The 24,677-nt window shown below is 67.0% G+C and overlaps 4 protein-coding genes across 4 annotated transcripts in view; 1 reads left to right on the top strand and 3 right to left on the bottom strand.

Annotated features, from left to right (window-relative positions):
* Positions 1–5,022: 5,022 nt before the first annotated feature.
* CILP2 (cartilage intermediate layer protein 2) lies at positions 5,023–11,939 on the bottom strand. The gene is made up of 9 exons (XM_049808057.1): positions 11,837–11,939; positions 10,129–10,227; positions 9,513–9,785; positions 9,066–9,248; positions 8,496–8,654; positions 8,123–8,383; positions 7,871–7,979; positions 7,624–7,781; positions 5,023–7,519 (listed from the first exon to the last, which is right to left on the bottom strand). The coding sequence occupies exons 1-9, from the start codon at positions 11,895–11,897 to the stop codon at positions 5,127–5,129; spliced, it is 3,696 nt and encodes a 1,231-aa protein (XP_049664014.1). The 5' UTR covers positions 11,898–11,939; the 3' UTR covers positions 5,023–5,126.
* A 1,180-nt stretch (positions 11,940–13,119) lies between these two features.
* YJEFN3 (YjeF N-terminal domain containing 3) lies at positions 13,120–19,328 on the bottom strand. The gene is made up of 6 exons (XM_049809121.1): positions 19,271–19,328; positions 16,589–16,697; positions 14,819–14,929; positions 14,611–14,724; positions 13,992–14,142; positions 13,120–13,319 (listed from the first exon to the last, which is right to left on the bottom strand). Exons 1-6 carry the CDS (start codon positions 19,315–19,317, stop codon positions 13,120–13,122), a joined length of 732 nt encoding a protein of 243 aa, XP_049665078.1. The 5' UTR covers positions 19,318–19,328.
* The window catches only part of HAPLN4 (hyaluronan and proteoglycan link protein 4), a 135,953-nt gene continuing 130,141 nt past the window's right edge, over positions 18,866–24,677 (top strand). Inside the window, exon 1 of the mRNA XM_049809118.1 lies at positions 18,866–18,871. The gene's annotated coding sequence lies outside the window, so the exon portion shown is untranslated. The remainder of the gene's footprint in view (positions 18,872–24,677) is intronic.
* NDUFA13 (NADH:ubiquinone oxidoreductase subunit A13) lies at positions 20,100–21,472 on the bottom strand. The gene is made up of 5 exons (XM_049809122.1): positions 21,330–21,472; positions 21,102–21,180; positions 20,754–20,825; positions 20,598–20,667; positions 20,100–20,343 (listed from the first exon to the last, which is right to left on the bottom strand). The coding sequence occupies exons 1-5, from the start codon at positions 21,421–21,423 to the stop codon at positions 20,224–20,226; spliced, it is 435 nt and encodes a 144-aa protein (XP_049665079.1). The 5' UTR covers positions 21,424–21,472; the 3' UTR covers positions 20,100–20,223.

Genomic DNA, 24,677 nt, shown 5'->3' with positions numbered 1-24,677 from the left:
TTTTTATTCTGCTGCTTCATGTGATAGAAAAAGCAATGGCTGTAAAATGAAAAACACACAAAATATTTACCAAACTTCAAGTTTTTGAGTCAGATTTTCAACATCTGGAGAATTAAAAGGCTCTGGCAGATTCGGTGAGCTGTCAGCGTAAAGGCTTTAAGTATGTTGTTATTATTATTTATGGTCTGGAGCCTGAAGAGGAATGAAGGCCAAAGGTTTCAAAAATAGCTTGAAAAAAGGGAATGGATGTTTTTTCCAGAACCAGCTCACTTTGAACAGCAAGATATTGAGATGCAACTCTTAAAAAATATATCTAAAAAGCAACTGGGAGAGGAATGTGCATTGTCAAGGGCTGCCCCGAAGCCGCCCTGGCGCGGTGGAGCTCGGCTGTCCCCGCGGCGTCCCGGCTCAGGCTTGCTTTGCGAAGCAAGTGTTAGTGCTCCAAGCAGCCCCTCTCCCTCTTTCCACTGTTTTCCCCCAAATCCTGACTTCCAGTGGCCCCTTTCCTGGGAGCCATACAGCGATACCCACCCTGGTGCCCCCGCTTTGGAAGGGGCTGGGGTCTCTTGCCTCCGACTCCTCCGTGTTCGAGGGCCATTTGTTTTCCTCCTCCAGCAGGTTGTCCGGAGGGACCGGCGGGAACAGAGCAGCGTCTCTTGGCCAGACGGCCTGGAATTCGGCAGCTGGATCCGGCCTGGCCCTGCCATCGTGGCAGAGACAGGGAGCTGGCACCTCCCGTGTCCCCCCACGGCTGGATGCCTGGGGATGCGCCGGGTGCCCAGGGATGCTCCGAATGCCCAGGGATGCTCCAGCTTGGGATCCCCAGGGATGGTCTGGTTTGGAGCCCAAAGGGATGCTCCGGTTCAGGGCAGGGGATGGACCAGACACCTCTGCATCCCCTTGGGGCTGGAGCCCTGGGCAGGATGCGACCCCTGAAGCAGCAGCGCTGACCACGGTGCAAAGCCAGCGAGGATGGGGTGTGCAGGGGCACATTTTGGGCTGCCAGGGGCCAGGGCCGGCACACCGGAGAAGCTCCTGCCATGGCAGCAATGCTCTGCACCCTGCTCAGCCCATGGCTTGGCCCCAGGGAGGTGGTGGGGCAGCATGGCACCCCCCAGCCCCTCGGGGGTGCTGAGAGGAGGCTCCCGGGAGGGTGCAGTGCCTCAGCTTTTCCCTTTCATCCCTTGCCTGCGCCTGTTCCCTTTCAGCCTGAAATGTTGGTTTCTCTCCTATTTTCGGTTGGCTTTTCGGTTGCTTTCTTTTATTATTTTAATTTAGGCACTGTCATTATATTTTCCGTTATTTAAAAAAAAAAAAAAAAAAAGAAAAGAAAAGAAAGCGAGCAGCTTCCCAAGGCGCTTTCCAGCTCCCGGCTGCTGTTCAGAGCAGCTTTTGTTCCCGGCCAGTGCCAGGACGTGCTTGTGGGGTGCAGCACGGTGGCACCCCCTTCCCGCTGCCCGTACCCCGGCTCCCTCCTCCCTGCGGGGCTGGTGGGGGTTTGGGGGGATGCACCCCGATGCGGGGATGCTGTCGGGTGGGGAGCCGAGCAAACGGCAGCCCCATCCCTGCCATGGGGGCCCCGGCAGCGCTGAACGACGTGCCGATGCGCCGGCACACGGTCCCGCTCATTTACGTTGGGCTCCGGCCATCCTTAATTGCTGGCGGGGCGGGATAGGAGCTGCCGGCTCCTGGGCTCCTTTTTCCCTTCCCTGCTTTGCTATTCCCTTTTGGCCGGGGTCCGGGGGTAACAAGAAGCAGCTGAGCCTGGCCCCGCCGGCTGCCCCCACCTGCCTTTCTCATCACCACGGGGATATGCATCCCGCACGGAGACGGGGGTCTCGCCGTGCCCCCTCACCCGCATCCCATGGTCCTGCCATCCAGGAGCTCTCCCGGGACGTTTCCCTCTTCCATCCCCGTCTCTGCTTCCCAGGCATTGTCGGAGCCCGATGGCCCCGCCAGCGCTGCGTGCAAGCGGGGAGCGGGGTAATGTTGCACCCACACCTCACCCACCCCAAAAACCCACGGCCGGGACCCACCGCACCCCATCGCTTGCCCAAAGCCGTGGGGGACCCAACGGGATCCTCGCTCCGGCCCCAGCCTCCCACCTGCCCATCACGGAGCTGAGCTGGGGGCATTGCCCGTGCCAAGGGGCTGAGAAGGCAAAAAAAGAGTGTTTTTTGACCCCAAAGCTGTTGTATTGCAGAAAAACACCTCTGGGTTCTCCATCCTGCAGCCTGTGGGTCTGGTGTGGGGTCCCCGTGGGGCTCCCCCCGCCGGGTACCCCCCTCCGGAGCCGCCACGGGTCACGCGGAGCCGCGTGCCGGTGGTTTCTGCTAACGATGACGAGAATTACAGACAAAAGCATCCCAGCTGGCAGCCTTGGACGCTCAGCCGTGTAATCAGCCCTGGGCTGGACTGCGAGGCTCGGCATCGCCTGGAAGCCGGGAGGGGCCGGGGGGGTTATTTTGGTACCCAAAGATGCTCCGCAGCACACGGATGAGCTGAGGGTCCAGCCGGCCCTGGCCAGCGCAGGGAGCGTTTGGGGCCGGGATTGGGACCAAGGGGCTCCTTGTCCCCAGGACTGGAGGGTGCGGGACCCTTGGGATGGGGACCGCGGCTTCTGCTCCTGAGCTGAGAGTCCCACACCTGGGGGGGAGCAGCAGGAAGGTTTTGGCTGCAGCCCCCAGCCCAGCCCCTGACCCCAGGCAGGTTTCCAGCCCTCGGGAATGCGGGGCTGGGCCGGACACCCAGCACGGACCTCCCGCAACCCTGGCACATCCCTCCGTGTGTGCCCCTGGCTCCTTCTCTGTGTCTGTAGGAGTGGGGGGGAGCTCCCGGCCACCCCTTTGGCTCTCCCCTGCTTCCAGCCCCCTCCAGCCCCCAGCGCCCGGGACAACCCCGTGGCCCAATGCCGGAGGTCCCGGCCTGCGCTGGGATGGAATCCGGCAAGACGGAGCGGGGCGCAGCTGTGAGCGTAAGGGGCTGCAAACGGGGGCGTCCGACCGGCCCTTTCGCACGGCTGCTTTTTGTCTTTTTTTGCCCCATTTTTCTTCCCGACGCCATAAATAGCAGCAGAGCCGCAGGAACCGCTTCCATCTGCCCTGCCTGCGCAGCTGCCTCCGACCAAGCCAACCAGATGGTGGAAAACAATCCTGCCCGCTGGCATTCCCCCCCCCTGGCCCCCCGGCACTGCCGCCAGCGGTGCCTGCGGGGGAGCATCCGCCGGCCTTCCCCGGCAAAGACGGACGCGGATCCTGGTACGGTAGCTCCCAGCACCCCGGGATGGGCAGCACCCCGGTTTTCTGGGGATGGGAGCCCCACGATGGGGTCCCATCATTTCCAGCGCCTCCGCGGTGTCGCCCACCCAACGTGCCGGGGTCGGTGGGTTGTCGTCCAGGCGGGATGAGAAGAGGGGTTGGGGTTTGGCAGCTGGTTTGGCAAACGTGTCCCGTCCCCCCCTCCACGCCCCCCTGGGTGTCCCGTGTCCCATTTGATCTCGCAAGCGGCTGCAGCCAGTATAAGGGTGAAAAAATGCCGCGTCACGGCCAAACCATGTTGTAAAAGGGAAACGTTGTCCCGGGAGCGGGGGGGGGGGGGGGGTTGGCCCCGTAAATGCAGCCTGTTCCATTACAGCATCCACCGGGAGCCACGGGTGGGATGGGGTGCGGGGTGTAGGGGGGGGGATGCCTGTGAAACCCACCCAGTACCGCAACCCGGGGGGGACAGACAGACATCCAAAACGGACTCGCTGCCCTTCACCCTGGCTGGGGTCACCCAGTGGGTGCCCAGCTCCTGTACCGGGCTCATCCCTGTGCCGAGGGGGCTGAGGGGCTGGATGGATGTGTGCGTCCCCCCCCTCAGCTGCCACGTCCCCCGGCCACGGGGCGCTGGCGCGGTTCCCCCCGCACCGCCGCCAGCCGGCTGAACCGGGCCCAAGGCAAACAGGAGCCGCCGGGACGGTGCTACCGTGCAGGGCGGGAGGCGATGGGACAGGAGTTGAGGGGGGGGGGGAACACGGGTCTGGGCACCCCTGGAGAAGCCCAGCAGCCAGGTGGGTGTACACACAACCTTATATTTCGTAATAAATAATGTACAAATCCGCACGTGACCTCGGTGCGTGCCGGCACCGCTGCCACTGGGTCGCATCCTGCCATCGCCTCTCGCTCGCTTCCCTGGCCCCGGCGCACCCCAGGAGTTGAGGGGGGGGTTCCCTGTGCTGGGGAGGGAGGTTAAGAAATGCCTGTTTTGAGGATTTTTTTTGGCCTGCGATAAAGGTAGTTGGGGCAAAACGCTCCCCAAGGGCAAAATAGCCGGGTTGGTGGCAGCAGGATGGGTGCAGGATCAGGCCCGGCCGGGCTCCGTGCTGAGCTCGGATGAAGGGTGCGGGGACTGAGCTCGGCACGCTGCCCACCGCCGAGCCCCCGCACCCGGCCGGAGAGCTGGCACCGTGGCCGGAGAGCTGGCACCGCGGCCACGTTGCTGGTACCGTGGCCACATTGCTGGCACCGCACCACGCCGGGGCAGAGAGCGCAGGGAGGGCTTTTTCTCCACATCCTTGGGCTTTTTCCCCCAAAGAAACCCCACGTTTCCTTGTGGGGTACAGGGCAGGGAAGCAGTGGGTGCTCCCAGCTCCCGGCACCCTCGGCCAACGCTGGCCCCGGCACAGGCACACGGGAGCCCTGCCGCTGGGCACGGGACGGAGCGCCGGGCAGGGGACCCCTTCCCATCCCAGCCCCTTCCCCTATTTGCTTCCACCCCCTCTTTTATTCTTTTTTATTTAAATAACCCCCGTGGGGCCGTGGCCCCGCTGCCGGCACCACCGGCACCGCGGTCCCCGGGGCTGAGCACCAAGAGCTGCCCCGCGCGGGGCTGGGGGCGAGGGCGGGGGCAGCACCGGGGGGGGCTGACGAGACCGGCGGGGGCTACCCGCTGTCACCCCCCCTCCCCGCATCCCAGTGGTCCCCTGCCCCACTGTCCCCCGGGGGCACGGCGGGAGGGTCCCACTTCACGCGACCCGTGCGTGCGTGTCCCCCCCCTTGGTCGTTATAAATGAGCGCGGGTAAAAGCGACGGGGAAAGGGAGGGCAGAGCTGAGCCGGGGAGGGGGCTTGGGGGGGGATGTGGCACTCACTGCTGCCCCCGGATCCGGCCCATCCTCCGGCGGCTGCTGGGGGTCCGGAGGGTGGCCGTGGGGCCCAGGGCTCGGGCGCCGGAGGCGAAGTCCATCACCTCGGGGGGAGCCCGGCGCATCTCACCGGCCCCCATCTCCCGCCGGATCTCGGCCAGCGCCTCGGCCGGGGCCGTCAGCAGGCGCTGGAAGAAGCTCTCCCGCCCCGGCGGCCGCTCCTGGCAGGTGAAGGTGATGGCCGTACCCGCATCCGCCTTCATCTCCCGCGAGAAGCCGTCGGAGGTGCCGTCGAAGCAACGGCCGATGGCGATCTCCTTGGCCAGCCGCGGGTTCTGGTCCGTCACCGTGTAGATGCCGTAGTTGTGACCCAACGGGTCGACCGGTGCCAGCATGGTGAAGGCGGCCGTGTGGTTGTTGTCTGCCACGGGCGGGTGACGGCTCAGGTAGTCCCGGAGGAGGCTGTTGACGGCCGTGCGGTGGCAGCTGCCTTGGGGGACGATGGAGACCAAGGTGCGATCCACCAGGCTCTGGTCGAAGAGCATCCCGCTGCACTTAAACTCCACGCAGGCACCCGAGGTGTTCTCCAACAACGTATCCCGCACGCTACGGGTGTCACGCAGCCCGTAGAGCTGCCCCCGGGTGCGGGGGTGGCTGCCCCCCACGTTACGGGACCTCACCATGTACTCCTGCGGCCCCTCAATCTGCACCTTGATGAAACAAGCCCTGAACTCCTGAGGGTTGGGCCACCACGAGAGGTAGTCGCCGGTCCAGGAGGTCAGGTCGCTCTCCTTGAAGGGCACCACATTGTACTCATACTTGTCCACCTCCACGCGGTAGAAGCGGAGGTGGTTGGCGCTGACCGGCGCCTCCTCGCACTCCTCGAGGCTGCGGTAAGGGTAGATGGGACCGTTGGTCTCGTCAACGTTGTTGGGGTCGGGCTTGGCCACGTTGATTTGGAAAGCCGTCTTCTTCAAGTTGGGGTCATCGTGGTCCAACCGACGGTAGCCCAGCTTGCCCAGGTAGGGCTGGGACACCCCAATGGCATTGGGGTTGAGCTTGGGGCTGGAGGCCACGGCTTCCAGCTCCTCCCCACCCAGCGTGGCAGTGACATACGCCGAGTAGGCGTCAGGGCGCTGGCCGTCGCAGAAAGCGGGCAGGCAGGCTCCGTTGGGACCTGTCACCACGCTGTCGAAGCGACCCCACGCCCGGGGGTTGGCAGGATAGCCGGGCTGGGGCTCCAGGTTGATGAGGCTGATGACCACCCCTTCCAATTGCTCGTAGGGGTTAAACTTCTCATTGCTGTAAGCTCTGACCTTGACGAAGCAGCGGCGGTCCTCCGGCACGTCCAGGTTGAAAAGACGCCGCTCCCGGATCTCCAGGTTCCCCACCAAGAAGGTCCTCTCCTCCCTCTTTCCCCGGTTCCCCCCGGCCGGCCGGAGGACCCCCTCCTCCTCCCACAAGCCAGTCTCAGGGTTCAAGGACCACAACTTCATCTTCTGCAGGTGGTCCGGCATCCGGACCTGCCCCGCGTCCATCCGCACCTCCACCGGCCCCGTCTGCAGCGCCGCGCCACTCTCCCCTTCCAGAAAATCTACAGCGAACATGCCGTAGGTCCGCAAGGGAACGATCTCCCCCTCGGCGTTGGCAAAGCTGAGGTCACTGGAGGCGGCGCTGGCTGTTGCCATGTCCCTGGGGTCCAGGAAGGTGACGCTGGCTTTGACTCTGCCCCTGAAGACCTCCCCAGAGGGACGGAGGAAGACGCCGGCGGGAAGGACAAGCTCCCCGATGGGCTCCTGGCCGCTCGCCTCCCCCAGCGGGATGGCGTTGCTCCGGCTGCCGTCCAGATCCACCGGCTCCTTCTTCCGCAGCATCTTCACCTCCTGGTAGACGGCACCGCCACGGCGGTTGAAGGGCAGGACCTTGACGGCATCCACCAACCTCTGCTGCCGGTCCACGAAGCGAACCACCAAGCGCTGCGTGTCCGGCGGCACCTCGATGGTGAAGGAGCCTTTGTAGCCGGTGAAGCCGACCTTCCTCCCACCCAGGAAGATCTGCCCGAAACGCAGGGGCTCGCCGGTGTCGGCCGCCGTCACCCGTCCCTGCACCAGGATGCGGGGCTGGGTGCAGGGTCCGCAACCGCACTCGGCCACCACCTTGATGGGCAGCACGAAGCCTGCACAGGGGATCTCCCGCATCTCCATCCTCTGCACCCCGCAGCAGTGCCCCGTGTCCGCTCCGCACCCCGACCGCTCGGCCGGGCCGCCGGCACACAGGGTGGGCGCGCAGCGACCCACGTCGTAGTAGCGGGAGCCGGCGGCATCCTGCGGGCACTCGCTGGGCAGCTCCACGAGGCTCGGCTCAGGCTCTGGCTTGCAGCTCTGCTGGCCCTGGGCTGGGGGGGACGACAAGGGGAGACAGGCGGTTAGGGTGACCCTCCCCACCGCACACCCCATCCCGGCACGATGCTGCCGCTAACGAAGCCCGTCCCGTTCTCACCCAGCACGGTGAGCTGCGCCGGCGCCGATTTGATGGCGCCCGCCTCAGTGCTGGCTTTGCAGTGGTAGGTGCCAGCCTGCTCCGGCGCCAGCCCCCGCAGCACCAGGTGGCTGCCGTACCGGTACACCTTCCTCTCCAGCAGCGTCCCGTTGTGGTACCTGTGGGGACATCGGGACGAGCTCAGCGGGGATGTGGCCGGCACTGCCTTTCCCCAGCCGTGGCTTTCTGCCGCCCGGACCCTGCTCACCAGTAGTATTTCTTGGGCACGGGGGTGCCCGAGGCTTTGCAGCAGAAGGTCACCTCCTGCCCGGCCACCCGCACCTTCGCCTTGGGGTGCAGCACCATGTAGGGTTTCTCTGCAGGGGAGGAAGGCGGCAGAGGGTGCAACGAGCCGTGGCCGCCCCCCCCCCGCATCGCTCCCCCCCCCACCATGCATCCTTCGGGGAAATCCCTCGAGGGTTGCACGGCTCGGCCCCGTGCCCCGCGCCGCGATACTCACCCAGTCTCTGCAGCGTCACGTTCGCCACCGCCAAGCCGGAGCCATTGGAGACGATGGGTGCCAGTCCCGGGGCGAAGCCCTCCCGGTGGGCGCTGATGTTGGCAGCGGTGCCCTCGCACAGCCCCGCCGCGGTGAAGCGCCCGTCGGCATCGCTGCGGGCCAGCAGCACCGGTGGGCGACCCTCCAGGTAGATGCGGGCATCTGGTAGCGCCGCGCCGGTGGCGGAGACGACGGTGCCCTGCAGCGTGCGCTCAGGGCAGGCTGCGGGGGTGGCACGGCGCTCAGACCCCATGGCCATGGCCGGCGGTGGGGCCACACGGCTCGGGGGGGGACACACCGGGGAGGGGGTTCCCGCGTCCCCGAGGGCAGGTACCTGGGCAGGGCGAGGGGGGACATTTCTGCACCTCGGTGGGACGGCCGGCGCACGGCACCTTCTTGGCTTTCTTGCAGCTCCGGCGCCGAACACGCGTCCCGGCACTGCCGCAGCTGCGAGAACAGGGACCCCAGGTCCCCCACTCCATCCATGCCGACTCTGCGGGGGAGACGCTGGGCAGGGATCGGGCACCCCGCTCCACCCCAGCCCCCAGCCCGGGGTGGTCCCGCACCACGGGGACACGAGGGGGGTCCCCAACCGGGGAGGCTCCATTCAGTCACCCGTGCCCGGCCAGCCCCGGCTCACCCCCGCACACCCCTGCCAAACTATTTTTACCAACACGGCCTCTGTTATTGCAATTAAGCTGATGATGCGCAGGCGGAGGCTGCTTCGCCCCAGAGCTGCCGTGTCGACGCGGGGGGCGGCCGCTGCACGCCAACGGCCCCTCGGGGACCCCTCGTGCCGCTGGCAAAGGGGACCGGGAGAGGAGCCGGAGGTGACCGGTACCAGGCAGCGAGCGGTGGCCGGGGGGGGCAAGTGGGTGCCGGCAGGGATGCCGGGGATCCCTACCTGGGCAGGGGCCGGCGCTGCACGGCCGGCGCTCCACGGCTTTGCCCTTGCACTTGAGCTCCTTGAGCGCGGCCACCAGCCGGGCGTTGACGCATCGGCGGGTGCGGGTCTGGGTGCCGCTGCTGCCGCAGGCGCTGCGCGAGCAGGGGCTCCAGGAGGACCAGTGCGACCAGTAGATGTGCTCTGGGGGTGGGAGGGCAAAGGCATTAACTGGGAACCCAGCGCTCGCACCCAGCTCTGTAAGGGGCGCGTTGCCCCCCGGGATGATGCGCCCGAGGGCTGACTGCTGGAGCGAGTGGCTCTGGTGTAGCCGCAGCTCCGGCAGCACCCGGTGGGATGTGGCAGTGGGGGGGATGACAAGCAAGCAATGGGTATGGCCCCCCCCCGCCCTCAACATGCCAGCAGGGTCCGGGGGGTGGGTGGGACGCGGCGGGGACGGGCACTCACCCAGTGGGCAGAGGAATCGGATGTGATAGTTGGAGCAGGTCTTGCCCTGCGGCTGCTCCTTGTTGATGCAGCGAAAACCCTTCTTGGGGCTGACGTGCACCACCTCGCCCACGTCCTCGGGCAGCTCCCACTCGGTGGTGCGGGCCTGGATGGCCACCGGCCGCTCGCAGACGCGTCCACGGTAGTAGAAGCGAATGGCCTCCAGGCTCTCGTAGTCCCCGTCCCCCCCGGGGTGGTCGATGTTGAACCAGGACGTCCACTCGGCTCCTCTCCCTGGGACGGAGCGAGCCCTGAGCGCGCGGGTGGGGAACAGCCCTGCGGTCCCTGAGCACCCCGGGGTGTCACCGGGGCTGGGGACAGCTCGGGGACATCGAGGGCTCCATGGACGAAGGATGAACAGATGAAAGCACGTGGGGATGGAGAGCACCGGGGGATGCGGAGCTTTGGGGAGCGCAGGGTGGACATCACGTCCCTGCTGCGAGGGTCCCGTGAGGACACTGCCACGGGGGGAGATGGCACCTCCTGGGCTGGCATGGTGGGCATCGCCCCGTGCAGCCCCTTTGGGGTGTTCCAGCTGCAGGACCCGGTGACGCAGGGGGCTCAGGGACAGCCGTACCTGCTGTGTCCAGGTCGAGGTCTGCCAGGCTGGGAGCTGCTTTCCAGGGCTTCCCCGCCGCACCGCTCTTGCCCGGCTCCGAGTTGTTCTCCAGGGGCTCTGGGGGAAGCACAGGGTGAGAGCACTCGGTGCTGGGGCACCCTCTCCCCAGGCACCAAAGGAAAGCTCAGCCAGCCCTGGGACCATTCTGTGTCCCAGCGGGGATGGGGACCTCCCCCACCCTGAGCCCCCCCCCAGCCCCGCATCATCAGCCGGGCGAGGGGCTCAGGGCAGGATTTGCTGGCTCCAAGGGACCAGGCTGGTGGTGTCACCATCCAAGGTGGCTGAGGACAGGCTGCAGCCTCCTGGCTGGCCAGGGATGGACCGAGGGGCAGCCGAGGCTGGTGCCGTGGGGTGAGTCCGGCCACGCCGGGACCCACGCCGTGTCCACAGGCTGCACACCGGGAAAATGCTGCCCGCGAGCTCCCGGCTGCCCTGGGGTGAGCTCGGCCCCAGGGGTGATATGAGATGGGGAGACGAGCTAGGGTGCCCACGCACGCACCCGCCACCCCGAGGCCACGGCACGAACCTGGCGTCACACCGAGCCCCACTAGCCAAACCGGGAGGCGGCAGGTAATCGGGCTGTAAAACCGCAGCCGGGCAAGCGGAGCCGGTGCCGCGGCAGTGGCCAGTGCAGCAGGGCTCGCCGTGCATCCCAGGTGGAGGGTGTCCCCCCAGCAGCTCCCACCGAGCCCGGCTGGCCACGTCCCACCGGAGTGTACCCCGGTGAGCCGGGGTCTCTAAGGGCAGCCCTGCCTGCCCCTCGTGCGGGTGATCCGGGGTGCTGAGACGGGAGGGTTCAGCCGTGCTGGAGGGGATGGATGCAGGGAGCAGGTCCCTGGAAAGAAATCTGGTCCCTGGAGAGAAACCTGGCCCCTGGTGCCTGACACTGACAGGCACTGGATGGGATGCTGCCGAACACTCAAGACACCCCTACGCAGCCTGGACCGCTGTGAGTACCCCACGGGCATGCAATGGGCACCCCACGGGCATGCAGTGGGTACCATCCCTCCACCAGCAGCAATCCCACGGCAAAGGGGAGACTCGACCCTGCCACCTCCTGTCCCTTCCCCAGGTGGCAGCGAGCTGGGGGACAGCCGGACCCCTCGCAGCCCCTGTTCTGCAGGTGGATAAATTTTGTCCCCAGACCAGGGACGTTCCTGGCTCAGTCTGGCACGGACGCTGCCCTCGGCACCTTGCAGAGACCCCCATGGGGCTGGAGGGGGCTGAGCATTGGGAGGCAAAAGCCCCATGGAGCAGCTGGCGTTGCCAAGCCAGCCAGGGCTTCCCGCAGGTGCTCAGCCATCCAGCGCCGGAGCAGGCAGGGACACAGCCCAGGACACGTCCCTGTCCCTTGGGTGACACGGCCACAGGGAGGGCAAAGCTGCCCTGAGCCTCGCCAATGCATCTTCCCACCATCCGATGCCAGAAGGACCATTCCCAGCCACGGCCACAACCCTGGCACACCTCTGACCCCGGCACACATCTGGCCCCGGCACACATTTGGCCCCGGCACACATCTGGCCCCGGCACACATCTCACCCCGGCACACATCTGGCGAGCGCTCAGCCCCATCCCCATCCTGCCCCGTATCGCCGCCGCCAGCCCCCGGGAGGGCGGCACGGATGGGTTCCCTGTGCCGCGGTTAGACGGCAGACCCCGGCCTTACCTGATGCCCCGGCACCGTGCAGGGCGGCGAGAGCCAGGAGGGCCAGTGCCAGCTCCCCCATGGCTGCCCTCGCAGCGGCAGGCCGGCCGGCGTCTGCGAGCGTGGCGGCACCGTGGGTCTATATATGAGGCCTTTCCCCCTCGCGCCGGCAGACAGCAGCAATCGGCTCCTGGCACTCGGGGCCGTCGGCTCTGCCGGGGCTGGATCGGTGTCAAGAGGGAAGCGGGAAGGAGCCCTCCCCAGCGAGCCGGCCGCACGCTGCCGCTCGCCGCTCCAGCCCGGGAAACTTGAGGGTTTGTTTTTGCAGAGCTGCTAAAATTGGATGCGCTTGGGAATGTGGAGGGGAGGGAAGGGAAAAAGCCGAGAGAGCCCGGCCTCGGCGCTCCTGCGGTTGGGGTCGGGGTGCCAGCACTCCCTTGGCACCCGTTGCCTTGGGGCACGGCGGGCTGGCGGGGGCCGGTGGGTGCCCGCGCCGTGACCTGGCCCATGTGGGTGTGCCGGAGCCGCGCTGTGTGCCGATGCCGAGCTGGAGCTGAGGCCGGGCAGAGCTCGGTGCACCCATGGCCCCGGCTGCCCCGTGGGGCTGCAGGATGCAAAGCGCCCAGCGGTGCTGGTGTGTGATGGCGGGGGGGGGGGGGTACAACGGACCCTCCCTCAGGGTCATCCCCAAACTGCAGCCGCCCACAGCTGGGGACCACAGCCCCCTCCCGCAGCCCTGCCAGCAGAAATCCCGGCGCATTCCCTGCATTCCCCAAAACTCCGGCTGCACGGAGCTCCCCGGTGGGGGGGAAGGAGCTCCCAGCGCTCTTGCAGGGTCAAGAACACCCTCTCTGCTGGGGCAGGTGGGGACGGTCCCCAGCGGTGACTTGTCACTGCCCTCCCTGTTAATTAAACACCCCATAACGAGGGGGCTGTTCCTGCAGCCCTTCCCTGGCACATTTGAGGGTTTCAGGCTGTGGGGGGATGTGGTAGCACCAGGGACCCCGCAGCCACCCACGGGACCCTGGCAGTTGCCCACGTCCCCATGGGGTGGTGATAGAGGAGGTCACGTCAGGTCTGTCCCCAAAAGCAGGTTGGTGACAGGTCCCAGGGGATGCAGCATTGGGGGGGTTTGAGCCGTGTAGGGAGTCGAGTGCCCTGGCATGGACGGAGTGTGGGGTCAAGTCCCGGCACAATCCCCCAGCCCAAACCCTGCCGGGAGACCGCCGTCCCCTCGTCCCGTGTCCCCAAGGAGCCACCGACCCCAAGGAAGAGCCACCAAGCGCTTTATTCCCGGGGGGGGCTCACAGGGCCACCACGCACTCGGTGCCAGGGTACTTGGGTGGGTTGAGCTCAAACTTCTTCTGCATGTCATAGGGAAGGAATCGACCGGCCACGAAGTGCTGGCGGCCCAAAAAGCGACGGGCACACTGCTTGGGCGCCGACAGCGACACCAGGACATCGGGGCTGATCCCACCGCTGCTCCCGGCCTCCACGTCCCACCCTGCGATGGCAAAAAAAAAACACGGGGAGGGGGTCAGGGGGGGACCCCAGGGGACGCGGTGCTGCCGGCAGCTCCGAGCTGGGGTGCCGGTGGAGGATGCTCTGGGGTGACAGAGATGGGGAGGGCACAGGGAGGATGGGGTGCGTGTCCCCCCCCCCCCCCCAGTATCGCCGCCCTGTGCAGCTCTGGCCGCGTCCTGGCACCGTGTGGGGTTTTTCTTGGTGGGGATTCACCGGCGGCCGTGCCGAGGGCTCCTGTTTGCTCCTGCAGCGGGGGGGGGGGGGGGGGGGGATGCAGCGGGGGGGTGTGTGTGATGGCAATTCCAGGCCTGGCCACCCGACACCCGGGTGTTTTCAAATTACATCATGTCTCAGTTCAAGGAGTTTGTTATTTATCGTGGATGCCCTGAACGCATCCACAGAAAGCGGCCGCCAGCCCTGGCTCCTGGCGGGGATGCTGCCAGGCTTGGGGGGGGGGGGGCAAAGTGGGGGCTCCCCAGGGCTGTCCCCACCCTTGGAGGGCACCACGGGGGCTCCCCGGCCACCCAGGCACTGAGCCCAGGGTGATGCCATGATGGGCAGGATGACAAGCCCGGGGTATGGGGAGCACCGGACTGGGGAGGGGGGGAATCCCATCCTGCCCGGGAAGGGGGTGCTGAGCACGGTGCCGGACCTGAGGGCACATCCAGGCTGACGATGGGGATGCGGACATGCTTCAGGGTGGCCAGGATGGCGGCACAGGGCTCCCTCCCCTCGGCCGCCTCCGCCTCGGCTCCCAGCACGGCGTCCACCACGGCGTTGTAGGCATCGTTGATCAGCTGCACCTTGTGGGGTGGGGAAATGGGACACGGGGGGGTGTGTGGGGGGGTGTCCCCTGGCCACCCCCTCCATGGGACAGGCACCGAGCCCCACGCAGGGATCCCGTCTTCCTGCATAAATAGGCTCACCCGCCAACTAGTGCCAAAAAATGCCCCCCCTTCCCATCCCAGCCGAGGCAGGGAGAGGGGGGGGACACGAGGCCCCGATGGCGGGGCAGAACCCGGCACGCCGAGACGCTCAGCCCCGGCCAGGGCAACGTTTTCGGGTCACATTCCTCTCGCTGAGCCCGGCGCTTCCAACAACAACAGAGCCGGTGGCTGGCGGGGCCGCGGCAGCCGCCGCTGGATTTCATGGCATCCCCGGGCTCCCAGCAGAGCCGGGGGCGGGAGTGGGGGGAAGGAATAAAAAAAAGAATAATAAACTCAACCACGTCAGCCGGTGAGCGCGGCGGCAGCGGCTCCAGGGGGGCTTACCTCGGTGGGGAGGTAGGAGAGGAAGGGGATGTCCATCTTCTCACACTGCGTCGTGAAATCCCGGTACAGGGGGTCCGGGGAGCGTTTGGGGTAGAAGATGGTGGGCTCGTAGTCCTGCGCGGTGGAGAGCGGGGATGCGGCGTTGGGGCCTGGCACCGCTCGGGGATGAAGAGGAGGAGGAGGAGGAGGAGGGGAGGAAGATACCTACAAAGATCCGCAGGTGCCGGGCGCACACCAGCCCGATGGCCCCGTTCTGCGCCGGGCCGCACACCACCAGCACCGTGGGCTGCTTCCGCGGCAGGGACGGCAGCGGGAAAGCCTGCCGAGAGGAGACGGGGACGTCGTGGCACCGCCGAGCCCCGTCCTCCCCCGGTTCGGCCCTGGGGATGGCACCCAGGGACAGGGACAGGGCTTGAGGAGCAAATGGACCCACAGTGGGGATGTGCTGCTGGGTGGGCAGCGCGGTGGGATGGGGACAATGCCCAAAGCAGGATGAGGATGGCACGCATGGCAGGACTTGGATGGCACCCAGGGCAGAAGGGGGCCCGTAGTGGGATGCGGGTGATGCCCATGGCGGGATGCAGGTGGTTCCCACGGTGGGATGCGGATGATGCCCACGGTTGGATGCCAACAGCTCCCACAGCGGGATGAAGATGACCAAGGTGGGTTGAGGATGATGCCCAGGAGAGGGACGATGCCCGCAGTGGGACGAAGATGACCGAGGTGGGTTGAGGATGATGCCCAGGAGAGGGACGATGCCCGCAGTGGGACGGGGCTCCTCGCCAGCCTGCAGGGAGGCGGCCGCGAGCTCCACATACCAGCAGCCTGCAAAGGGAGGCTCTGTTTATCCATTGACGGATTTTTTCCTGCTCACGGAGCCTGGCTCCTGGTCCCATCCAACCACCAGAGACCCGAGCGGCACGGCCTGCTCGCAGCCGCCGGGGCGCTGGACAAAGCCGCGCTTGCCTGGCCCTGGCCCTGCCCCAGAACCTGCCACGCTGCCAGCTGCCTTGTGGCTCCCGGGGACGTGCCGGGAGGGGACGATGCCGGGGACCCTGGCTGGGTGGGGGGGATGCCTGAGCTGGGGATCCGTGGATGATCTCCCTAGCTCAGCCCCGTGAGGGAGAGGAGGATGCTCAGCCCCATGAGGAGAATGCTCAGCCCTGCTCTCCCCAGCTGGGGCTGGGGCTGGAGCCAGGGATGCTGCCATACGGGGGTCCCTGGAGGGGTGGGCAGCCCCGTGCCATGGGATCAGGACCAGCCCCGGGATCCAGAGAGGCTCCAACACCCAAATATCTCCCCTCGCCAGGCAACTCCTCTGCCCTTAGGGAAGGGGACGGCAGAGCACGGTCCCGACACCTCCAACGGAAAAGCTGAGACAGGCGGGCGCGGAGCTCCGAGGCACAAAGCTGCCCTTGATGCTGCACCTCCGCTGGCGCTGCCCAGAGCCCGGCTGCTGCCTTCTCCTCCTCCTCCTCCTCCTCCTCCCATCCAGCATGAGTGCCCAGGGCTCCCAGCAACGGGAGAGCACTGCCAGGGCATGGGGAGCCCCGGGGATCCCCCCCCAGCACCCTCCTGCCCACACAGGGCAAGGGCAGCCGGTGCCTGGCAGTGCCAACACCCCGGGAAGGGCCGAGCATCCCCCTCCCGTGGACCGTGTAACCCACGGCCCCAGGTGAGCCCAAGTCACCAAAGGGGAAATAATGAAGAGTGGCTGAGGAATGCAGAAAAAAAAACCAAAAACCCAAACCCACCCAGGGAGAGGCTGCAGCCTTGGCACGGCCAGAGCATCGCTTCCCGCTCGGCTCTGCCACGAGCCCTGCCCGTCCCCTGTCCCCATCCCTTGGTCTGGGGCAGGAGGGAAACCGCAGCCTGGGGTGGGAAATCCACGCAGGGGGACAGGACGAGGGTGGGAAAGCAGCCGGCAGCGAAGCCCCCGGCCCCGGTGGCGTGTCCCCGGCCCCACTGGCCGCCTCACCTTGGTCACGGCCATGGCACAGGCATGTCCCCAGATCTCGATCAGCTGCTGCCGCCCAAACCGGTAATCCTCCAGCAGCTCCTTCTCGATGGCCTCTGCCTCCGCCTTGCTGGGGGGGGGGGGGGAGACAGCAGTGAGGACGGGGCCGTGTCCCCCCCACCCGCAGCACCAAGCCCCTCGGGACCCCGCTCCGTCCCCAGGGTGCGGGGCAAGGGATGCTCGGGGTCAGCGGGCGAGCGGGCTGGGGGGCTTACAGGGCTGGGGGTGGGCACGGCCAGCAGCTGGGGGCTGGGGACGTGCACGGCCGGCGCATTCGGGGGCCCGGCACTGTGGGGTGGGGGCTGTATTTCATGCGAGGCAGGGCCCTGGCAGCGTCCCCCGGCTCGTGGGGATCGGGCTGTTATATAAAGGCAAACAATGCTGCGGTTGTTCCTTCGCTGCCGAGCCCAGAAGTTGGCAGGACCTGGGAGCCTCCAAATTGGACAATAATTGCTCACATCTGTTGGCTCACCTGCGCCGCGGATGGGAACAGCGTGTGCCGGCTCCAGCGTGCCGCCGCGCTTGTTATGGAAAGGACGGTGAAATCTGGCTCCGGGGAGAGGCCGGAATCGGGATCCCGGCAACTCGGGGATGAAAACTCACAGCCCTGCGGGGGCAACTGGGCCGTGCTCCCGGTTTGGGGGTGCACACTGACACCTCGCCAGGTCCCAGCCGCAGGGAGCCACGTGCAGGAATGGTGTGGGGCTACCGGCCCTGGGAACTGGAGGGGTTACTGGGCCGGGGTCCTGCCGGGTCCCTGCCTGTGGGGTGGCCCTGCACCGTCCAGGCTGACCCCGTGGACCAGCCACATTCCCTGGTGTCTGGGGGACACGTCCCCCACGTCTGGCCACAGACCTGCCATGCCCTTGTCACTCTGGCAGATCCCGAAGACCCTACAGACCCCATCCCCTGGCCGTGCCGACAAATCCCGTTGACCCCACGTCCTCTGGCTGCCCTGGCTGATCCCATAGACACCCCCCAGCCCCCTGCATGTCCTGGCAGATCCCACAAGAGCCCGGTGCCCTGCCCATCCTGACAGACCCCCAGAAAAACCTCCTCCTGCCCCATCCCATCTTTTCCTATCCCATCCCATCCATCCCCATCCCATCCCAGTCCCCAATCCTTTGGTGCCCTCTAGTGAGTCCCAGCCCGGCCCCAGCCCCACAGCAGGATCCTGAGGGCAAATAGAGGGGAAAAAGGGCCAAATCCAGCCCCCGGTCCCCCGCTCTTGCCATGTCAGGGCTGGCAGAGCCAAGCGGGCCCCAGCGCAGCTGTGTTGTTGGTCACCCAACAAAAGGCGCGTTTCGGCTCTGACAAAAATTCCCCACGTCTGCTCCAGGGGAGAACATTGCCCGTAATCACTGCTGGCAGGGAAAACTGGGCCCCGGCCCGGGCTGGCTCCCGTTGTCCTGGCATCATCCCCGGGCAGGGGGGGGACACAGCATGGAGCTCCCTGGGTGCTGGCTCGCTGCCCACCCAGGGAGCAGCGTGTGTGTCCCCCCCTCCCCAAAACGCTCCGGGGTGCACGTTCGCTACCAGCCCTCTCTGGGCTTTGCGGTTTGGCTTTGCTATAGGGCTTGGGGATGCGGTGAAGGGGAAGCGGGAGGGGGAAATGGGGCTCCTGTCCCCCTCAGTGCCCAAGGGAGAGCCAGCAAAGCCCAGTCTGACCCAGTTCAACCCAGTTACTGGTCTCTCCCAGAGGGGATGGTGGATGGCCGGGGCCGCTGCTGCGCTGACGGGGCAGAGACCTTATGGGGAGCGGGAGGGAGAGGGGTCGAGGGGCTCCAGAGGGTCCCTCCCGTGCCCCCTCCCGCACCCCGGGCTCCGCACCCCAGCTCCCTGTATCCCCCCTTCGCATCCCGGCTCCACATCCCAGCTCCGGGCCCACCGCTCGTCCCTCCCCAGCACAGCTCGGCTACGGGACCACCCCTACCGGGATGCAACCGGGGTGGGGGGGGACGGGACACCAGAGGCACCAGCCCTGCTCGGGATTGGGGTGTCGTCCCCCCCAAACCCCGTGGGACCCCCCAGCTCCGCTCCCCGCTCTGGGGCCGCGTCTGCCGGAGACATCCCTGCCGCAGCCATGGAGACCCGGGATGCAGTTGCTCTGGCAACCGAGGCTATTTGGGTACCAAACCCCCCCCCCCCAACGCCCCCGCGGCTCGGGGGGTGCGAGAAGCCCGGGGTGGGATTGCCCCGGGGGACCGACTGTCCCGGGGAACACGCGTGGGGACCGGAGACACCGTGTCCCTGCCCAGGGGAGCCCGGGAGCATCCCAGCAGATCCGAGGGGGGGGGGGGGGGTGTCCTGGGTCAGCGGCGGGGAGGGTGGGGGGGGGTCCCTCCGCACCACCGGGACCCTCCCGGGGGTCCCCACCACGTCCCACGGGGACCCGGCACCGGCCACGTCCCTGCGGGCAGCGGGGACCAGCTCAGGGTGAGCCGGTGGCGGCGGGGGGGGGGGGGGGGGGGGGGGGGAAGCACCGGCTGGGGGGGGTCCCGGCCGTTCCGGAGGCAAACCCCGGCAGCCCCGGTGCGGGCGCACGGTGATGGGCACAGGCGCGGCGGGACCCCAGCTCCCCCTCGGGGCTCCCGGTTCTCCCAACGCGTGGTCCGGGGCGGGGTGGGGGGGTCCGGGACTTACCTGAGGTACCGGGGCGGCTCCCGGCCGGTGCCGGTGGCGGAGCTCATACCGGGCAGCGGGACGGCGGAGCCCTGCGGGAACGGCGGCGGCTCGACCCCCACTACACACACACCACCCCCCACCCCCCCCCAAAACCCCGGCGCTTCTCGGTGCCGCCCGGGGGAGGCGGCTCCGGCTGCCCCCGCCCCGCCCGGCCCCCCCCGGGAGCATCGCACCGGCCCCCGGTCCGCCCCGCGCCCCCCCCCCGCCCCCATTCCCACGGGCGGTGCTGCCGCCGGGGACCAGCACACGGGGAAATCGGGTCTGTGACACCCCCCCACCCCCACCCCGGCCCCGCAGGCAGCAGGGGGGGGCAGCTGCCTGCACCCCACAGCGACCCTGGGAAGCCCCTTCCCTCCCCTGAGCAACGGGAACACGTCAAAGACCCCAAACCGGTGGGGTTTGCCTTGCCCTGGCATCTGCGGCATCAGCGACCACGGGGTGAGCTCAGAGTCTACCCCCAAACTGCCCCCCACATCCCGAACCCAAACCCCCACCCCCTGCCAGCCCCCCGACCGTGATAGCGAGGGACCAGTCCCCACCGCAGGGGACAGGCAGGTACCCGGCCCCATTCTGGCACTTTTGGCAGCTGGAACAGCGTCCAGCTCAGCCCCGCAGTGACCAGCCGCTTCTCATGATCCATCCCGTGCTCCCACCCTGATCCGAAGCACCAGGGAAGCAACCCCCAGAGACGCAGGAGCAGGGAAAAAGCAACAAGCGCCCCAGAAACAACCCCATTTCCCACCAGGGGATACGGAACCGTACAGGAACAGGCACGACACCGTGTCTGACACCGCGGATCCGAGTGCTTTTAATAACAGATGCTGGAACAGGCGGCACCTGACAACAGCCGCCCCCACACCGGTGTGTCCCCCCCCAGCCCCGCAGCGCCGGGGGAAGCCCGTGCCGGTGCGTCAGACGTAGTACTGCAGCCCGAACTTCTCGTTGTCCATCTCGCTGGTGGGGCGCAGGTAGTAGAGCTCGTCCACCGTCGGGGGGACCCAGCGGTCGGTGTGGAACAGCGACTCGCCGACCTAGACGGGGAGAGAGCGCTGGAGGGGGGAGCGGCGTGTGTGTCCCCCCCCGGCTCTAAGCCCTGATGGGGGGACGATGACAACTCATGAGCTTTCACCCCTCAGTGTAGCCCCCCCACGCTGCTGGCTCCTGGGTGGGAGCTTCTTCAAACCCAGGGGATCGGAGCGTTCCAAGAGATCCGACACGGACCCAAACCCACCAGGACGGGGATAAACCGAGGGGCAACCTCCGGCACGACCCGAGAGTCACAAACCTTCCAGCCAGGAACGTCCTTCATGATTTTGGCCTCTTCGTCCAGGTTCTGCCGCAGCAGGCGGAGAGTTCTGCAAGGCGCGGGGGGGGAGGCTGAGTCCCCACGCGTGGGGCCGTGAAGCCCAGTGGGCGTCTGTCCGTCCCCCCTTCCCGTTACCTGCGGTCCGACTCCGCCTGCAGCAGCGGCATCAGGGCGATCCGTGCCTCCAGGTCCTCGATGAGCAGCCGCCTGCACCGGGAACGGGGCGGGGCGGGGGGGGGGTGTCAGAGCTCAGCGGGGCACCGGGGTTGGGGGGAGTCCCGGGCTTCAGGGGAGCACTGAGGGGCGGAGTGGGGGATCCCGGGGTGCCAGAACCGGTGAGCCCCCGGGTGGGAGAGCAGGGTGAGTCCCGGACAGGAGACGCGGAGGAGGCGGATCGCGGGGGGGGGGATGAAACGGGAGAACCGGGGGCGGAGGAAAGTCCCGGGGAGGGACCGGGGGAAGCCCCGGGGGAGGGGTCCGCACCTGCGCTCCCGGTTCCACTTGATGAGGGTGTAGTAGCCCAGCAAGAGGCTGCCGATGCCGAGCGCGAAGAGGCTGTAACCTGCGGGGGGGGGGGGGGGGGGGGGGAAACGGGTGAGGGGCGGCACCGGAGACACCGGGGAGGGGGCGAGTAGGGGCAGGGGCTGGGCCGGGCCTGCCTCGCGGAGCCTCCCGGGCCCGTCCCGGCTCCGCTCGCCGTCCGCCGCCCACCTGAGATGCCGCGGCGCGGGAGGTGCCGTTTGTAGTCGATGGGCCCGTACCCGCCCGGCGGAGCCATGTCCTGCTTCACCTTCGGGGCCGCCATCCCGGCGGCCGCCCCGACGTCACTTCCGCCGCGCTCCCAGGAAGCGCTCGGCTAAGGGACACCACGTGAACAGCTCCGCCGCGTCTTAAAGGGGCAACGCAGGCGGAGGGCAGAGGTGGGTCCCACCCCCACCGGTCCCGGTGCGGCGGGGTCCGGGACGGGACGGGAAGCCCGGCGGACTAGACGGCCCGGGAGGCGGCTGGGGCTGCGAGGAATCGCCGAGCAACCGGGCAGGAGGTGGGAGCAGGGACACCTGCTGCGCTCCCGGTGCACGGATCCTGCGCCCGGGGGTGCTCAGCCCCTCCGTGCACGGCCGGTACCGGGGCAGGGCTCCTGCACACACACACCCCTCCCCCGGTGCACGGCCGTATCGATGCATGCAGCCCCCCCACCCCCCTTTTGCACACTCCGATCCGGTGTGTCCGTCCCGTCCCCCCCACTGCCCCGGGGACCAAACCCCCGGTGGGGAGCGGCGGCGGGAGCTACGGGGCGGGTGGAAGGGGGGGGGGGCACCCACTGGTAGGCAGCCCCCAGCTGTGTGCACCCACCAACAAGTGTGCAAGAAAAGCGCGCACCCACCAGCGAGCGTGCACCCACGTGCAAACACGCACGAGCGAGCGTGCACCCACGTGCAAACACCCACTAGCGAGCGTGCACCCATGTGCAAACACGCACCAGCGAGCGTGCACCCACGTGCAAACACCCACCAGCGAGCGTGCACCCACCAGCGAGTGTGCACCCACGTGCAAACACGCACCAGTGAGCGTGCACCCACGTGCAAACATGCACCAGCGAGCATGCACCCACGTGCAAACACGCACGAGCGAGCGTGCACCCACGTGCAAACACCCACTAGCGAGCGTGCACCCATGTGCAAACACGCACCAGTGAGCGTGCACCCACGTGCAAACACCCACCAGAGAGCGTGCACCCACCAGCGAGTGTGCACCCACGTGCAAACACGCACCAGTGAGCGTGCACCCACGTGCAAACATGCACCAGCGAGCATGCACCCACGTGCAAACACGCACCAGCGAGCGTGCACCCACATGCAAACACCCATGAGCGAGCGTGCACCCACCAGCAAGCGTGCACCCACGTGCAAACACCAGTGAGCGTGCACCCACGTGCAAACATGCACCAGTGAGCGTGCACCCACGTGCAAACACCCACTAGCGAGCATGCACCCACGTGCAAACACCCACTAGCGAGCATGCACCCACGTGCAAACACGCACCAGTGAGCGTGCACCCACGTGCAAACACCCACAAGCGAGCGTGCACCCACCAGCAAGTGTGCACCCATGTGCAAACACACATCAGCGAGCGTGCACCCACGTGCAAACACATACCAGCGAGCGTGCACCCACTGGAAAGGGTCCACCAAGAGTGCAGACACGGGTGAACATGCACCGGTAAGCGTGCGCTAAAAAGCGTGCACCTGTCAGCAAGCGTGCAGCAAAAAACCCCACGCGAGCGTGCTCATGCTGGAGCGTGCACCCACCCGTGAAGAGGCCCCTGGCAGCACGCCCACCCTCCCCCAGCCCCTCGCACCCCAACCCTGGCTGCGTTCTGTCCCCCCCCCCGGCCCGAAGGCCACCGCAGCTCTGGGTGGCAACACAGCCAGCACCCACCATTTTAGCTGTGTGACCCCCCCCCTACCCCAGCCCTGGGGGTCCCAACTGTGCTACCCCAGCACTGAGGACCCCCCCCCCAGCACCCTGCCCCCCCCGTGACGGTTTTCCCCTGCGCTCCCCCCCCGCTCTGTAAGCCCTCGGCTGCTTCAAATCAAGGTCACTCTTGTCTTAAGCTCTAATCAGCGGCCGTAATCCCTCGGCTGCCGCGGGGACTTAATAATTTTGCAGATGGCACGGCCGAGGCTGCCAGGCAGGCGCCCACCGGGGTGCTGGGTGGGGGGAAAGGACACCCCGGGCAGTGGGGACGCTGGGGCTGAGCCCCGTGGGCAGCAGCTCCCTGCTTTCTCCAGCATCGCTTTGCTCCCAGCCACCCGTGGGAGCCATGGGATGGGGGAAGGATCGCTGCCTCCTGGCCCAAATCCTGTCCGTGGAGGACACGGGGACGGGCGAGCCCAGGGATGCTCGTGGTCCTTACGGGATGAACCGGCGGACACGGGGAAGACTCCTGCTCTTTGCCCCATCCTGAGCGCCCCCGTGGGTTCGTTAGCACCAGCCCCCAGAGCCAGGGTCGTCCTCCGCATCTACTGCGGCTCGTTCAGCCTTTATAGGAGAAGACTAACTTGGTCGGCTTCCCCAGTACCGAATGATTTCGTTCCAACCGAATTTGCAGGAGAACCGAGCTGAGAGGTGGGCAAAGACCCTTGCAGGAGAATGAGCAGCCACCCCTGACCTGCTCGCTGGCCCCAGGTCTCGTCCTCCTGCCCCACTTTTGGCAGAGATGGGAGTTAAACCCAACGGCAACCCGTGATTCTCACCGACATCCCTTGGGGAAGCGCCTCTGGAGGGGAAAACACGGGGGTTTTCTCCCCATCCAAGCGCTTTCCCGGTGGGTGCCCCTGGAATAAGCTGCACTTTTGGGCACAGCCACAGATCCAGGTCTCCGGCAGCTACTTGGCCCATTGAGAAAACAAAACCGTTCCCTCACAGTTCGTTTTGCTCACGCTTGGAGCAGGGAGGAGCCCGGCCAGCCACAGTCAAACCTCATCCCCCTCCGCTGCCGTAGTTGGAGCTGCAGCTTCCCTGGGGGGGTTCCCGCTCCCCGGCCACGTTCCCACGCCGGGAGCCATTTCCCCACTTCCCGTGTGGTCCCTTCATCACGTCCACGGGCCCTCTGTGCTCCAGGGTCAGGCACCGAGCTCCCCCAGGACTCTAAGGTTTTTTCCCTTTGAGGATGCTCCAGAGAAAAGGCTGCACCCTCGGGGGGGGGCCACCCCTGCAGCGGCTGCTCCCCATCATGCCCGGGCTGATAGAAACCTCCCGTTCCCTTTGTTTTCCCAGCTCTGAGAAGATAGAAAGCTATCAGTGGCTCACGATAAGCTCACTGAGCTAATAACCCAGAAAAATGAAGGTGTGGAGGGGATGGGGAGGCAGCAGGCATTTTTTTTTGGTGGGGGAGAACATAACGTAAGCGGGAAATCACCGAGGGCACGGCTTGGACCGGCTCCGGACTCTGCAGATACAACAGCCCCACCACACGCACCAGGGAAAGGCTGGAGCAAACCCCCAAAGCCACGTCTTGGGGATGAGGGCTTACGGTTCTGGGGCTGAATTAAAGACA

This window comes from Accipiter gentilis, chromosome 8 (assembly GCF_929443795.1).
Source record: "Accipiter gentilis chromosome 8, bAccGen1.1, whole genome shotgun sequence".
In the NCBI taxonomy this organism is placed as follows: domain Eukaryota; kingdom Metazoa; phylum Chordata; class Aves; order Accipitriformes; family Accipitridae; genus Astur; species Astur gentilis.
The sequence above is the reverse complement of the archived record's forward strand: the minus strand, read 5'-3'. Positions and strand labels throughout refer to the sequence as shown.

Bases quoted from the DNA above. Each gene is read 5' to 3' on its own strand.
- CILP2 (XM_049808057.1), bottom strand. From the start codon at position 11,897: ATGGGGGAGCTGGCACTGGCCCTCCTGGCTCTCGCCGCCCTGCACGGT. The intron at 9,249-9,512 runs GTGAGTGCCCGT...TCCCACCCCCAG, and splicing joins CCGATTCCTCTGCCCACTGG to AGCACATCTACTGGTCGCAC. The intron at 7,980-8,122 runs GTGAGTATCGCG...CCTCCCCTGCAG, and splicing joins CGTGACGCTGCAGAGACTGG to AGAAACCCTACATGGTGCTG.
- YJEFN3 (XM_049809121.1), bottom strand. From the start codon at position 19,317: ATGAGCTCCGCCACCGGCACCGGCCGGGAGCCGCCCCGGTACCTCAG. The intron at 16,698-19,270 runs GTAAGTCCCGGA...CCCCCCCCCCAG, and splicing joins GAGCCGCCCCGGTACCTCAG to CAAGGCGGAGGCAGAGGCCA. The intron at 14,725-14,818 runs GTAGGTATCTTC...TCCACCGCGCAG, and splicing joins CCCGGCACCTGCGGATCTTT to GACTACGAGCCCACCATCTT.
- NDUFA13 (XM_049809122.1), bottom strand. From the start codon at position 21,423: ATGGCGGCCCCGAAGGTGAAGCAGGACATGGCTCCGCCGGGCGGGTAC. The intron at 21,181-21,329 runs GTGGGCGGCGGA...CCCCCCCCGCAG, and splicing joins CCCGCGCCGCGGCATCTCAG to GTTACAGCCTCTTCGCGCTC. The intron at 20,344-20,597 runs GTTTGTGACTCT...CTCCCCGTCTAG, and splicing joins AGGACGTTCCTGGCTGGAAG to GTCGGCGAGTCGCTGTTCCA.